The sequence below is a fragment of the Oncorhynchus tshawytscha genome, linkage group LG13, assembly GCF_018296145.1.
Source record: "Oncorhynchus tshawytscha isolate Ot180627B linkage group LG13, Otsh_v2.0, whole genome shotgun sequence".
Lineage (NCBI taxonomy): Eukaryota > Metazoa > Chordata > Actinopteri > Salmoniformes > Salmonidae > Oncorhynchus > Oncorhynchus tshawytscha.
Window position 1 is genome coordinate 64,866,888 of NC_056441.1, and position 16,012 is coordinate 64,882,899.

Below are 16,012 nucleotides of genomic sequence, written 5' to 3' on the forward strand. Positions count from 1 at the left end.
ATTTTTTTGAAAGACCAATGTCACATTTGAACACGAGTGAAATGAAGCAGCAAACACACATGCTCACTGCTTAACCTACCTGTCCAGAGCAGATTCCTCAAATGACACCTGAGTAGCTTTGACAGGGATATCAGTCCCCAGCGCTGAAGCGATCAGACAAGGTCCCTCCATCCACAGTGACTCCCTCATGGCCAGCTCAGGACCCACCTCTGCCACGAGGTGAGGGAGCTCCACCATGGACAGAGGAGTGGGAGCAGGGGAGAGGTTTCCAGTGCTAAGGGCTCGACCTGGCTGGGGCTCATACATGAAGGCTGGTGAGGAGGCATGGTGCTCCTGAGACTCCAGTGGTGGCAGTGAGAGAACAGAGGCCACATTTGCTGCTGGGATAGAGTCATTTTTCCTCTCTCTGTGATCCAGGGAACCATCCCTTGGCCTTGATATGCCTCTTGCACAGGTCCTGTGTTGACTATCTCTTTTTGGAGCAGGCATAATTGTAGGTTGTTTTATATCATTAGTTCTGCCACAAAACTCCAAGCTTTAGCGACTATTTGCTGAGATCATCTTCATATTCCTATGTTGAGCCCAACTCGGGGGAAAAAACTCCCAAGAATTCCTGCCATAAATGAGGAAAAGAGCACAACCTCTCATTTAAAGGGATGCCAGATTGTGCAGATAAAATATAGTTAAGGCTAGAAACTTAGTCGTGGCCTCCATTATCTTTGACAGCTGAACTTTTTGGGGGGCACGATAAGATATTAGAGAAGATACAAAAACAGGAAATACCTCTTGACAGCATTGCTACCTGTTAGTTAGCAAGCGTTACCGTTAGCAATGATGACTCGAATGCAAAAAAATCAATGCGTGTAAAAGTTGATTTTATGGGGGGAAAAGTTGGAAGGTAGCTAGCAATCTAAGATACCTTGCATGTATATATACGTGTACATTTAGATAGGAAAAGGGCTTACTAGCATTATTAACTATGTAACTTTTCAAACGTTCTCACCTGTACCGTGAAATTGATCCAATGCAAAATATCAGCAGGTCTCGTTCCCATAGTTACATGGGACGCAACGTCAACGTTTATGGCCCATATTGTGGGATCTCGTATGTTCCACAAGGGAGCGCTAGAAGATGCAACATTAGTTATTGGAGAAACTGCCAGGAGTGTGACATTTTGTTTTTGTCCATACATTAATAAATGCTCATAATAGACACAGGAAAACCTGGCTCCCTGTAGATGAAAGGCTGCGTAACCACAGCACCACAACAGAACCTGAGACAGAGCTGCATTTCATGAGAAAAAACACACAAAAAGCAATTAGAGAGTGTTATTTCCCCAAAATTTCAAAGACTTCTCTGATGAGAATATGCTACCCATCCTGTTGGGGGATAATGCAGAGAGCTGTGGGTTGGCAGCGCACTACATTGCTGCCTGCAATAAAATGAGGGACAGTGTCTGACAGACCAACCAACCTGCACATGTCCTCTATACTTATTGTTATTGGTCAATATATGGTAGTCCCATTGACAATATTGATTATTATTTTAATTATGTTAATATTGTAAATCTCCAAAGTAAGCTTTGGCAATATGTACACCACCTTTCAAAAGTTTGGGGTCCTTGTTTTTGAAAGAAAAGCACATTTTTTGTCCATAAAAATAACGTAAAATTGATCAGAAATACAGTGTAGACAGTGTTAGTGTTGGAAATGACTATTGTAGCTGGAAAAGGCTGATGGAATATTTCTATGGAATATCTACATAGTTGTACAGAGGCCCATTATCAGCAGCCATCACTCCTGTGTTTCAAGGGCACGTTGTGTTAGCTAATCCAAGTTTATCATTTTAAAAGGCTAATTGATCATTAGAAAACCCTTTTGCATAGCGGAAAACTCTATTTCTGATTAAAGAAGCAATAAAACTGGACGACAGACATGTTGAGTATCTGGAGCATCAGCATTTGTGGGTTCGATTACAGGCTCTAAGTGACCCAAAATATTTGAACGGTAGTGTACATTGTTACATCATTCCAATAAAGCAAATTGAATTGGAGAGAGAGAGAGCGAGAGTCTGAAATATTTGTGATGCTTTCATAATCCAAGTTTGTGCAGACTTTGATAACTAATGTTGAACTCACAGGACAAAAAGGGCCCACTGGTTTTTATATCATACATAACCTGGCAGTAACTATAATAACGTACACATTTTAATTAACTTCAATTTACACAATTTAACATGGACTAACCCTGTACCAGAATTTAAAATGCATTATTCACTAAGAGTAGTATAACCCTAGGGCAATTGAGTTAATTGCCACAGTTTTGGTTAAGAAAAATACACAAATTCCTTACTAGCATCGGTATGAAGAAAATTGCCACATCACACATTTATATTAAATTCATTACAGCAAGGTGCAGTCTGTATTAAAATGTTGCAAAACCTGATCCAACCTGATTTACTTTTTTCTCTCGAGTGAGAATACATTTTACTGCTGTTCTGCAAGTGATGAGGTGAGCTCTATTAGTAGTGTCTTATTTCCATGACACAATCAGGGTTAGTGGGAAGAAATTAATTCTAACTGTGTGTGTGTGTGTCTGGACGTGTTTAACTATACTTGTGCGGACCAGAAGTCCCCACAAGAATAGTAAACAACCAAAAATGTACCAACTAGGGGACATTTTGTTAGTCCCCATATGGTCAAATGCTATTTCTAGGGGTTTTAGGGTTACGGTTAGGTTCAGGAGCTAGATTAGGTTTTGGGGTAAAGGTTAAAGTTTATGGGTTCTGGAAAATAGGACTTTGAGTGGGACTGAATTGTGTGACCACACAAGTTCAGTTATACAAGAATGTGTGTGTATGTACGTGCACACACTTGTGTCAATTAATTTAGTCTTAAACCTGTAAAACAAAGCAGGTTTAACAACAAGATACACATTTACACTACTTTTACTGATAATGCTCCAGATTTTACAACATTAGATAACCAAAATGAATAACCTTTTCAAGTTCAGCATAATACAAAACAGTCAAACAAATAGAAGCTACGCTCAACATAATTTCTATGAGTTTTACAACACATTACAATTATTTAAAACACCAATGCATGAAATACACCAATAAACAAAACTAAAAATGAAAAATTCACAAAATAATGCATTTGAATGACTTGGCATTAGGAGAAGCTGCATCATGCACCACGTAAGAGCGATGCAGGATACTGTAGCGTGGACTCCAACATATAGTAGAAGACTATGGTTGTGTCTAAAGTCAAAATCTGGCTAATGATCGAGAAATTGAAAAAATAAAAAAAGTTGATCCATGTCATGAGTCCATCTATGTAATGTTGTAATGTTTTTGCACCATGGAATTTAGGGACCAAAAGTCTCTGATATCCCGGTCAAGTTTTTTAAATGCATGTACTGTGAGTACGTCTTTTTTTAACTGCCAAATAAAACAATTCAGTCTCAAATGGCACCCTATTCCATATACCGTGCACAAGTAGTGCTCTATATAGGTAATAGTGTGCCAGTAGGGACACACCCTGTCATTTACACAGTGGATCTGGCATCAATGACAATAGAGTAGCTGAGCAGCTGGTTGTACTCCTGGCCTCGTCCTCCTGGTACTGTCACTGCTGTCTTTCCTTTCCTCAGCTCTGGAGAGCACAGTTCCTGGGTCAGAGAGGTCAAGGGTGCCAGCGACTCCCGCTTCTTACAGGAGTTCAGTGACCAGAGAAGATAGTAGACAGGGGTACAAAGCACATTCAAATGTTGAATAAAGACCTATGGATAGAAGCTACAAGAATAGATGAATGAAGGCAAGAGGACCATTCTCAATAATTCAAAGAATGCATAATGTTTTTTTGAGAGCTCGAGAAAAATTGTAAGAAAGATTGATACTAACCTTAGATGCTAGGCGGTCTCCTCCATTTATTTTGCTGCAAAACAAATTAACAATTAATTTTCAGTTGTGTTGCAGTGGCAGACAGACAGCATTTAAAATTGTCAAATTATTTTGATGTTTTTATATAGTTGGGTATCATCCTCACTAAGAAAGTTGTACAGCCAAACTTACCTGTATGGCCAAACTGTACCCCGTGTATGAGTGAACAGACTTCCACTGAGCCACTGAGTGTGTGAACTGTGAATGCATTATGTGACAGGAATATATAAGCAGAATGATGGTGACATCATTCTTGATCTCTCTAATGTTAGAAGCAGTAGCTCTCCTCATCCATCATGATCCCTATGACACCAACCAGGCCAATGAAAACCTGCTCCTTTCAAAAAGTGTTCCTAGAGTTTGCGACCGGGAAGATGCAAATCCCGGAATAGCTATTCTCCTGGGGAGTCAGGTTCTCTGTGTACGTCTGTCGACTGACTGACCTTCCCAAATTAGCCTGACGGGACCTTCCCATAGGAACCATGGATAATAGGATAGTGATGCTCATCGCACCAATGGCACCTTGACCAAATGTACTGACCAAAGACAATGAATCAGCCTCTGAACTAACACGGAAGTGGAGTCTGTGTGTCTGTGTCTATATATTTACCATCCCTTTTCACACGAGTCCAGACAAAAAGGAACTTAGTCTGCATCCCAAATGGTACCCTAATCCCTACACAATGCACTACTTTTGACCAGAGCCCTGTGGGAGAGTTATCAGATGATTTTAGAGACATTTGGGATCCCAAAGTGTATCCAAACACTGTGGTATTGACACACCTGTCTAATTATCTGATCCGATCCAATCCAATGACAGAAACAAGAGATGACTGCTTTATGCAGTTCTCATTCCAAGCATTGTGACTGGGGTTGAATTCCAATATAAATTCTCCAGCTGTGAAGTTTTTGAATAGCTTTTCTTACTTCCAGAGTAGTCACTCAGAGTTAAGCCCTATGATAACGTTAAACCAAAAATAAATCTGTTGTCTTAACCACAGAGACAGAAAGAATCAGACTGTGTGAGTTGTGTGGCAGAGCTGTGGTGGCAGATGTACCTGTCTGCTCCAGCCACAGAGCATCCTGTTTGTGAATAGCTCTGTGCTACTTTAGTCATGCTAAGCTGTAGTAACCAGACGCACAGACCTGGTTTCCTGTTTGTCATCTGCCAACATGATGGTTGCCGGAGTGCTACCTGTAAACATGTCACCTGCTGAGTTGCAGTTTGTCTGTCTGTCACCTGCAGGAGGCCTTCGTACTGATCGACTCACCAGAAAACACATAGAGTGACGATGAGGAGGATCGTGATGGCTGCAGCCGAGGAGAAACAGACGATGAAGACAATCACTGCACAAACACACAGGAGAAAGACATCAGGTAACACAAAATGGAAGTAAGTGGAATGGAACACCTGTTGTAAATGGAAGTAAATTCAAATAATGGCAAAATTATAGTATGCCAATCATTTTTGGATGTTCACCAGTAAGCATTGAAATATCTTACATATTGTTGTTTCACTGATGCATGATAAGGTGAGTGTACACTCACTGAGCTGTTTATCTTCACTGGTGACCTCCACTTGAATGAGGACCGAGGCCTGATGGTGGTAGAAAGAGGCTTGGCAGGTGTAGAGGCCCGCCTCCCGCTCCGTGACCTCTGAGTGGAACAACAGAGCCCGACCATCCATCTGGACCAATGTGCCGTCATTTCTTCAACACGCAGCAGGACACAGAAAGTCATTACATAGTACACACGTTTGTCTGATCTGTTTATCATCTAAGTGGCAAAGATGACAGTCATGAAGAGAGAATAAGATAAGCGTGGAAGGTGGTAAAATGGCTACCACAACACTTTTTGGTCATTCAAAAAAAAAACTGCTACATTGAGAGATAAAAATCTAATGAGACATTGTATTTCGTATATATACTTAGGTGTATACCTAAGTAACTATCATCCACCTTAGCAGAAATGAACACAGCTTTACCCAGAATAGCTTGACAGAATAACTCCTAACACAATTTATACGAGTCTGAGCATGGGGGAGCTGGAGAGTATCAGGACCTCTGAAGATATACTGCTTCATAAGTCACTCATTGTCCCTGATAAAAGGGTTCTTTAGTGGAACCTACCGCATGGCCTGCCAGTCAGGACAACCGTCCCCGGGCCCCACAGCACAGCACAGAAGTCCTGAGAGTATTTTAATAAGACATAATAGCAGCTTTACGACACTGCACGTATTTGACTATCTAGTTAAAAGCTCTCATAAAACAATACAAATGAGAACTTCCATCTGGACGAGAACAATGTTCGTACAAATGACCGCCCCTGTGTAGTGGTAATATTATCACAGACAGGGCCCTGCCCTACTCTGTCTTCCATCCTTCTGTAGCTCTCTCACTCAACCTCCACAGTTTAGAAGTTGTAGGAATGGAACATAGTAGTAAAAGAGAGTCTAGCAAAGAGTCTACTACCTCTGACAGGTAAGGCTATAAGTTGGCACACTGCCATAGACTTTGAGCAGGATCCTCTGGTTGTGGAAATTCTCCTTTAGGGACATTCGATGTATAACGGACTCGTCTCCATAAGGTTTGTACAGGGGAGTGGTTTGATTGAGTACTCTGACAGATGAGATGTCTAAGAAGGGGAAGGAGAAGTGGTCAACAGGGGGCAAAAAACAAATCACTCCCTAGATACATACAGTCAATAGACAGGTAGTTGCAGTTAAATGTTGAACAGGAGGTTGGAGCTTGGCATGCCTGGTAAGTACTGTACCTCAAAGAATGTCATGACAGAATTGTATACTCGTAGAAAAAAGGTGCCATCTAGAACCTAAAATATTTATTTTCTGTCCCCATAGGAGAACCCTTTGAAGAACCCTTTTGGTTCCAGGTAAAAATAAACTTTGGGTTCCATGAACAAACCTTTCCAGAGAAACCAAAAAGACTACCTGGAATAAAATAAAATAAAGGCTTCTCCTTTGGGGACAGCTGAAGAACCCTTTTGGAACTCTTTTCACTAAGACTATACAGAATGTATGTGTAGTATGACAAGTATATCATTTGTGGTGTTGGGTGCTTTATATATAATCTCTGTCTATCTATTCCCTATTACACTTACAGTATTTGGGGACATGGACTGTCCTCCTCTCCTTTAGTCCATGGTGATTTTGAATGAGACAGATCAGGTCCTGTCCCTCGTGGAGGGCCAGTGAAAACTCATAGGTGAGGTTGGTTAGCACTCTCACTCCTTCATACCCAGAGCGGAAGGAGATGTGGCCTGTGGCGTTGTCAGGTAGAACCCAAGAGAGGTGTGCTCCGAGCCTGTCCCCTCTGTACTCACATACAGCCAGCCACAGAGAAGATCCCCTCTGCCGCCCAACAAAAACACGCATCACAGGGGACTCTGAGGGAGGGACGGAGAGAGAGTGACAGTGTGTGGAGGTTGGATTCAATGGATGCGTCCCTAAATGGCACCCTATTCCCTTTATAGTGCATTACTTTGACCAGGGCCTAGAGGGGGAATAGGGTGTCATTGGGGAAGCATAACTTATTGTGTAGATCAGTGGAGGTGATGACGGCTCATAATAATGTCTGGAATGTTATCAACCACATGCTTGATGTGTTTGATACCATTCCAGACATTATTATGAGCCATCATCCCCTCAGCAGCCTCTACTGGTGGAGATACATGGTCATAAAGTAAATTACCCAGTCCACGCAGCAGTATCCCTGTTCGCTCTGGCTTCTCAAGACCCAGGTGATCCACCACACAGGTGACATTCTGACCAGAGAACATGGAAGTGGGGAACCTCAACACACTACGGACCGTCACAGAGCCATTGGCATGGAGCTCAGGCTGCCTGTGAACCTGCTAGCGAAACATATGACAGAGCGTGCAAATAATATCCAAATGAGTGCCGGAATTGTACATTTTTTGCTGTATTTATTTCACGGTTCCAAGCACCCTTTCATTTGTTTTCTCCCTTTACCTGCTCCTGCACCTCCATGAGCTGACTGGTACTATTGTCACTGTCCCAGTCTCCAAGACTCCAGGAGATGGTGGCAGCAGGTCCAACATTGTCCACAGTGCACTGCACCAGTGTGTATGCTACATCTTCCTCCCACTCAGAGCTGGACTGGATGGTGATGTTAGGAGGACCTGCATGTAGATAGAACAGCGATATAGGATACATGCTCTCAATGTAAATAAAATAACAGCAATATAGGATACATGTTCTCAATGTAAATAAAATAACAGATATAGGATACATGTTCTCAATGTAAATATTTTATTTTACCACTAGCGCTTTAATTGATGGTGTTTGATGATTTGTTGAACATACCACACACAGGGAGTGTTATCTGTCTTCTCTCTGGCAACACAAACACAGTATGATCTATCACACACTCCATATTGAGCTCCTGGGCTGAGCAGGCAGGCAGTACTAACACACTGCTGACAGAATAGGTTCCATTATGGGATGTGAGACTGGACCAGGAGGGCCCAGACACACCCTCAGGTAGAACCCAGGACACATTGGCAACAGGGACGGAGTCTGCAGCCAGGCACTCAATGAATCTGTCACCCAGTCTGTCCTGGACATCAATCCTTATGCTGGGAGGAACAGTCACTAGCACACAGAGAGGAGAAAGGGCTGTAAAACATGCTAATCACTTAACTTTACAGTTTGCAGGAAAAGAAAAACTGATTTATACTAACAATATTTATGATAGAAGTCACTTGTATTAACATATGCTGGCTCGCTACGAATTACAGACTGACAGATATGGCTACCAGTTGTCAAATTATGAAGATGATATTTAGGCTGCATCCCAAATTATATGTAGTCTACATCCCAAACATTTTACCAGGGCCCATAGGCACTATATCAGGAACAGGGTGCCATTTGGGACGTAACCTATGATATGTAGACAAGGCTCTGCTCGTACCAGGCTGCTTGACACGTGGGTTAACGGTAATGTCCAGCAGTACAGATGCCCTGTGGCTGTAGTAGGAGGCCTCACACTCATACAGCCCTGCATGGTAGAGCTCAACAGGACCCTGCAGGGTTAGAGCACTGCCAAATACTGCCACACCCTCAGGGAGAGACTGCTCTTCTCTAGGAGACAACACAAGACAATACACTGTTAGCCACTCTCCAAAGGCAGAAGAGCAGCAGCTCGAAGAGCTTTGGTTCTCAGATAGTTAGATCCGGGGATAATGTCACCAACTTGGTGATTGTTGCTATTCAAAGTTGATTTTTTTTTAAATCCAAAGCGTCTGGCTTCAGCAGATACAGTATCTTCTCACGCCACAAACGCTGTGAGATAAAAGCTCAGACAGGATGTCGAATGGTGTCAGAGAGGATGGTGCGTTACCTACACCAACATCACGGGTGGTGAAATTACATTTAGAATTAGAAGATAGGTACTACCTAACTAACGTGTACTAGCTAGCTAGCTACATAAGCAACAGTGGTCAACATAAAGACCAGGACAATAGTCCAAACACTTAAAAGACACACCCTATCCCCTCAAATTAAGTGGACACTTCTGATGACATACCTTGACGTCTGACGAATACACACTTGCAGGGCGAGGAAGGACTTTTAAATGGACCGCCCTTGGCCGGAAATGTAACACTCGTTCATCCCTCGATGATTGCGTTTTCAGCCACCGGTGGCTAGCTTGTGGGTGCTTTATATGCGCTACAGTCAATTATTATTGCATGTCTACTTACATTAAATATATCATTATTAATATACACCTACTGTATGATAGCAACTAAATAAATTAGCCAAATAACGTTAGCCTGCTTAACTAGCAGCAAAAGCAACATTACTTTTACGAGACGTGTTTGTGCCGTCATGTGCATTAGTAGCACAATTGTTTAACTTGTTTACATTTGTTTTTACACTTGTATATTGACTCCATATTGTCGTGGAGGCTTTCATTTTTGGCAGACTTCTTAGCGGATGTACAATCTTGGCGAATTAAATTATGGGGAGTTTCAGGTCCCGAAGTGAACATAATTGTACACTCGCAAACTCAACTAAAAACAAGGGCTGAGGGGCTTACGTTGCAAACTTCCCTTGCTTGGCTAATCATTTGGACCGCCCGCCACGATGGGGATTCCCCCAAGGGCATACAACGTGTCTTTTAAGTGTTTGGACCGCTGCCCCTGAGCTAGTTTTCCTACAACAAACGTCTAGTTACAGGTTGCACTTGCGCATAACATTTGAGACGCATGCGCTTTGAGGTTCGCACAACTCGCGGTGTCAACCCGCACAATCTGCAGCTGGATGCTTCTAAACAAATGTGCAGGATGTGTGTCTAGTGCCTGTCTATCTTTCAACCGAACCTCTCACCACAGCTGCCAGACACAATGTTCACCCCTGTGTTAGTGATGCAAACACTAGTATAGTAAGAATAGCATAAATTAATGAAATTGCTAGAAAGCAAAACCTAATAGCAAACTTTGTTTTTTGTAACTGTACCCTGACCAATAAGATTATCACAGCAGTTCCTTCATGGTAATGTTGTCCTTTATATGAGATGAACAGAAGTTACAATCAAGAGAGACCAACAGACATCTTGTCTGTATTATGATAGTAATACAGGTATTCTTACTTGGTGCATACTATACTGTAACGTGGTACATCCCCAACGACCTCTAGCCCGATGGTGGTTTTGCTCTGTCCTTCCTCCAGAACCACTGACTCTACAGCCTGGCTCTTGTTGTTGCCGTCGGCCAACCCTGGGTTCTGCAGCCGAACAGCAGACAGAGCTACACAATAGGAAGTTAAAACACAAGATCCAACACAGAGTCTGTTATTAAGTAGAGTAAATGAAAAGCATTCTCCTAAAACCATACTTTTGGCTCCAAGTCTTCAATTATAACTTTATTATTATATTATTATATTATTTATAACTCAATTATAACTGAAGTACTCACAGAATGCCGGCAAAGTGACGGTCCGAAGCTCTCCGTGTGGGAACTTGGGGTGGTCAAACAGGCAGGTGATGTTTTCCCCTTCATGAAGCTCAGCTGGGAAGCGATATGACCTGACCCATGTGTCTGCTGCATCCATGACAACCTCCTTCTGTAGCATGGAACTGACCTCCTGATTGGGCAGCACCAGGGTGATGTCAGCTCGGGGTCGCCCTCCAGCCGCACCACAGGCGACCACCCAGAACTTCTCCCCTTCCTCTAGAACCAGGTATGTCTCAATGGTCACATTGGGAGCCACTGCAGGCAGAGAGAAATTATACTTTTACATGAGCAGGTGGGAATGATCCATCAGTACAACAACAGTCCTAAATCAAATGTCTGGGCCTCTAGGGCTGTGGTTTATATTTTTGAGAAGGCTGAAGTGAAAGGATAGATTTATGAAAGATAAACACAAGGCTGCCATTATGTTTTAGGAGGAGAGTGCTAACTCTTCTCACCTGTTCCATCTGTTCAGCAGACCACAGCTGAGAGGACTACTGTATGTTTGCATCCCAAATGGCACCCTGTAGGGCGCCATTTGGGCTCTGGTTAAAAGTAGTGCACTATATAGGGAATAGGGTGCCATTTGGGACACGCATCTCAGTACAGACTGACTGCGCATATAGAAAAACATCACTCTAATGCCGAAGACACTTTGATACTACCACATATGGATAAGGGAGGACATTTCTGTCATATGATAATCTTTGACATATGGATACAGGCTGTATATCAAAAATGTGTCTCCTAATGTGGTGGGGAGGGATATCTAAATGTGATGAGAATTAATTTACTGTGCAGTGTGATATGATGTATGATCTGTCTCTGATGCCACAGCTGATTGCGAGGGCTGACTCGGACAGGAAACACAGCCTTGGCGAGAGACACAACACCTGGTACATGGTGGGGAGTGGGGAGGTGAACACGTGGAACAACAGGCTGGGAGAAAGTAAAGGAAACATCTGTGCCAGTAAGCTATGAGCACAAGGTGGTGCCAGTCCCAGCATGATGCAATATCTCCTGATCATTCTCAGACCTTGATTCTTAGCATCACATGTCAAATCCTTGCCCACAAAAGTGAGAATGCCAAGTACTGTACAGACAAACATACACATCAATGATGTGTCCCAAATCTTGTCACCCTTCCTGGTCAAAAGTGGTGCACTATAAAGGGAATAGGGTACCATTTAGGATGCAGTGTACGTGAGCTGGCAGGCTTACCGAAAGTCTCCACCCTCACTGTGACATGTGTGGTGGGGTCAGGCAGGGTTGGGTGCTGGACCACACAGGTCACCCTGTCCTGGCCCTGTAGGTGGGTGGGGAAGCGGAGTAAGCTGGTCATAGTGGCAGTGCCATTGGTATAACTGGTGTTCCTCATCTCCACAGAGGAGTCGTCAGTAGGAGAGCTGCCGTTGATCTCCCAGCGAATCAGAGCCACAGGTTTACCATTGGTAGCTGAGCATGTGACTGACTGGTAGTGGGTAGCGTTGTCTGTGTCCTCTGTCACCACTGTGTAGATATCAGGTCGAGCTTCAAAACAAAAACATTAAATTACATGAAGAGGATGATGCTGGTACGAGAAACATTTATGCAATGGATATTTGTATGATTCTGTCTCTGTGATGACATTGCAGGTACAGTAAGGTAAGGATACAACAGGCAACGATAATGTCACAACCCCCCCTAATGGCATCATGAGGTCATGTATTATTTTGTTTCTCCTCTCTACCATTTAGGTGTTAGGTTCTTTTCCATCATCCATTAGAGCCCTTCGAATACTCTTAAAATGCATCCTTCCTTTCTCACTTCCTTGAATTAATCAATGATCTGACATGACATAATTGGTCAGAGCAATGCAATGGAAAGCTTGCTTACACCAATCTTGTAATCTCAAGAAGGGAATAAGGAAGGATGCATTTTAAGAGTATTCAAATTGGGCCATGTTCTTCAGTCTTACCCAGAACAGTGAGAAACATGCTGTTAGTGATCTCCTCTTCATCGGTGGCAAACACACATGTGTACTCCCCCTGGGCCTCCAGAGTAGACACCCTCATCTTCACAGTCAGATTGGTGGGAGAGGCTGGGGCGGAGAAGTCTGGGTCTTTGCTGAAAGCCTTGTTGTTCTTGTAGCCTGTTAATTTCTTCATCAATCGCTTCATTCTAGAGTCTGGGCGTTTCCATGAGGCGTATGTGATGACATTCAGTCCCAGGTACTGACAGCGGAGGAAGACATCCTCTCCAAGGATCCCAGTGACGTTACGGTCAATCTCCATGTCCTCCTCCATATCTGTGAGAAAAAAACATTATGATCGGCATAAATTACTAGTAATTCAGTTATTTTGTGTCCCAAAGGGGCACCCTATTCTCTATACAGTGCACTACTTTTGACCGAAGCCATATGGGCCCTGTTCAAAAGTAGTGCACCATATAGGGCATAGGGTTCCATTTGGGATGCATCCTTAGCCACTCATATCTCAGTGGGATGCACTTTGGTTAATTGATGAGAAATTCCATAGATGTTGCTAAAAACAAACAACAGCAAATGTGATTTCTGTTGAGAAGGAGGGGCAGTGAAATTATGGATGTCTATTGGTGTGACTTCTATAAAATGGGTTCCCTGTCTCTGAGTGTCCATCCCAAGCAGCTACTTGTGTACCAAATGGCACCATATTACCTTTGGGCCCTGGTCAAAAGTAGTGCACTGATAAGGAATAGGGTGCCATTTAGGACGTAGCTACAGTCTGTCTCTAAGGCATCAGTCACGATTAGGGGATGTTTCAGTGAAGGGGACATTTAATAAAGCAGCCTGACAGGTTTTAGTGTTGATAACAGCATGCAGAGTCCAATGCATACCAACTCACTCCTCTCTCTGGTCTCTCTATTATGGAACACTTAAGGACAACGTTTTTATCTATTAGTCAGTGGAAACAGGAGGCAAATTGAACTTGTATGACTCCTGAGCTGCCTAAGTGCCGAATGATGACAGATGAGTACATTGGGTAATGGGGAACACTCAATGGATACCCAGTCTAATACCTCACATCAACAATCCTGTAAAATATTGTCCTGTTAGGACACTTTGATGAGGACAACACTTATGTCTCCAACTATAAATACTCTGGCCCCCATCTTCGACCAAATAAATTCAGAGAACAGCAAGTGGTGGTGTATTGTACATAACAACATATGGAAACAAACACAGAGTTGACAACATCCCAAAATGGCACTTATTCATTTGTCAAATAAACTTTATTAAGTCATGTAAGGATTGTGTGCATGTGTTTGTGAGAGAGAGGAAGAGGGAAAGAGAGAGAGAGAGAGACATGGAGAGAGAGAGCGTGAGAGTGAGAAAGAGAGGGACAGCTCCACACAAATATATCTTGTCTTGTGGGTTTATGGTTCATAAAAATGGAAAAGGCATTACAAAGATTGCATATCTGAGGCACACTTAAAGGATGCACTGCAAATAATCACATAGCAACCTAAACCTAAAATACAAAATAATGTCCATTAGCACTTTTTCTGTGGCCCTAAGGCACTGACAACTGTCTCTGTTTACGGGTTGGGGTGCTTTATGTAGTTTAGGCTACCCATGTACCATATAGGGCCAGTATATCGTAGCATAGTCATATGAAACTGCTGCGGTTTCATCTGGGCTTCTACCCAACAGCAGGCATTCACGTACATGGATGCTTGCAGATGATTCAATGTTCAGAGGGTAGCAAGACAACTGAAAATGTGTCACTTATATTGACAAAGAACTGCCTTTGATTCAACAAATAGATCAGTGTGGTGATGTAACTAATGCATTGTATGATGATGTGCTAGTGGAGAGATCTGGGGATGGAAAGTCATACTGTTGGTGCAGTGGTTCTAACCTACAGACCTATTTATTCCTCAGAGACGCTCATTCATCTACCATTTGAAAATACACACTGAAGTTCCTAAGTTCAGATCACACAGATCAAACTGTGATGTCTTTCTGACTAACAGAAAATATTGTCGACTAACAACACATAGGGATTTCCCCACACTCACACTCAGTGGAGCCATTGCAATACTATTAATGGTATCATTAAAGGTCATACATTGCATTTAAAAGGTCATTAAAGCAACCAAAAGGGTTTTAATAGGTGACACCATTGGACAATAATAGCAGACTAACAGACAATATTGTAGTACAAACATATGTCAGAAATAAAGCTATAGTCAAGATGCATTCAGAATATTTCAAATGGATTTTGCTCTTGGGTTTATTGCTTATAAGCCTTTATAATTAGACTAATCAGGCAGCAAAACTATTGCACCTCTGTTCAGTGTAAAATTCCACAGGTTAATAAACAAGTCTTTAAGGGCTAGTAAACTCAACCCATAAACAGAACGGCACACTCACAGATGGATTATAACTCCTCAGACTTACCCAACATGTCCAAGCAGTGAGACACACTTAGGACAAAGCCCAAAATCAACAGCCCTGAGCATCCCATGGTGGTATCATTGAGAGTGAGGACTCAATTTACAGCAAGTCTTCCTATGAGGGTATTTAAATGTGTGTGTTGTGAGTGAGTGAGTGCAAGAGAAGCTGTCAGAATCAGCTGTAGAGGGTGTGTGCTCCAAACCTCTGAGCAGAGCTGTTTTTTAACAAACACACACCACACATACACAGTGTAGGGCTATGTTGTTTAGAACCACTTTACTCTCCTAGTGCCCTATATGTTATTATGAGCACACATCTGTTTGAACAGGACTGCTTCTTCTATGGAGTAGTAGTTATTTCACTTCTCACTTAGTTGAAAACCAGCGTTTTGACTTCTTAGTAGTAGAAGCTGAATGTCATACTGCAGGATGTGTCTGTTCATCTCCTCGGTCACCTCATATAACAAAGTTTCCCCGTTGCTCGCGACGATGCCATGCATCATTCAGCCCAGCTCATCTCTGCAGGAGTCCTCAGAGACAGACACAGCATATCTACACTGAAGTCAACTCACTGTTTCTCACCTGCTGCTCTGGAAATCCCTCACAAAGGCATTGTTTTACAACACAATATTTCCCACTAATTCACTTCATGGTTGTGTTTTCC

At 42.7% G+C, this 16,012-nt stretch overlaps 2 protein-coding genes across 4 annotated transcripts in view; both read right to left on the minus strand.

Annotated features, from left to right (window-relative positions):
- Positions 1-595, minus strand: part of LOC112266129 (dynein heavy chain domain-containing protein 1) — a 48,319-nt gene extending 47,724 nt beyond the window's left edge. Inside the window, exon 1 of the mRNA XM_042294945.1 lies at positions 80-595. Within this exon, the coding sequence (XP_042150879.1) occupies positions 80-489 (410 nt within the window). The 5' untranslated portion in view covers positions 490-595. The remainder of the gene's footprint in view (positions 1-79) is intronic.
- Positions 596-2,362: 1,767 nt separating this feature from the next.
- Positions 2,363-15,567, minus strand: si:ch211-149e23.4. 3 transcript variants are annotated; one of them, XM_024442842.2, is made up of 15 exons: positions 15,353-15,567; positions 12,890-13,219; positions 12,154-12,462; positions 10,897-11,190; positions 10,572-10,728; positions 8,892-9,061; positions 8,285-8,572; positions 7,931-8,100; positions 7,650-7,809; positions 7,060-7,344; positions 6,414-6,576; positions 5,446-5,651; positions 5,214-5,289; positions 3,904-3,937; positions 2,363-3,710 (listed from the first exon to the last, which is right to left on the minus strand). In XM_024442842.2, exons 1-15 carry the CDS (start codon positions 15,417-15,419, stop codon positions 3,549-3,551), a joined length of 2,871 nt encoding a protein of 956 aa, XP_024298610.1. In that variant the 5' UTR covers positions 15,420-15,567; the 3' UTR covers positions 2,363-3,548. The 3 variants fall into 3 exon arrangements, with proteins under 3 accessions (XP_024298610.1, XP_024298609.1, XP_024298611.1); XM_024442841.2 differs by having other exon boundaries at positions 7,650-7,812; positions 15,353-15,557; XM_024442843.2 differs by having other exon boundaries at positions 5,491-5,651; positions 7,650-7,812; positions 15,353-15,553.
- Between the last annotated feature and the right edge of the window lie 445 nt (positions 15,568-16,012).

Coding starts and splice junctions, on each gene's coding strand:
- si:ch211-149e23.4 (XM_024442841.2), bottom strand. CDS start 15,419: ATGGGATGCTCAGGGCTGTTGATTTTGGGCTTTGTCCTAAGTGTGTCT. Junction 11,191..12,153: donor AGTGAGGGTGGAGACTTTCG/GTAAGCCTGCCA, acceptor CTCTGCCTGCAG/TGGCTCCCAATGTGACCATT. Junction 3,938..5,213: donor GTCACTCTATGTGTTTTCTG/GTGAGTCGATCA, acceptor TTTGTTTTGCAG/CAAAATAAATGGAGGAGACC.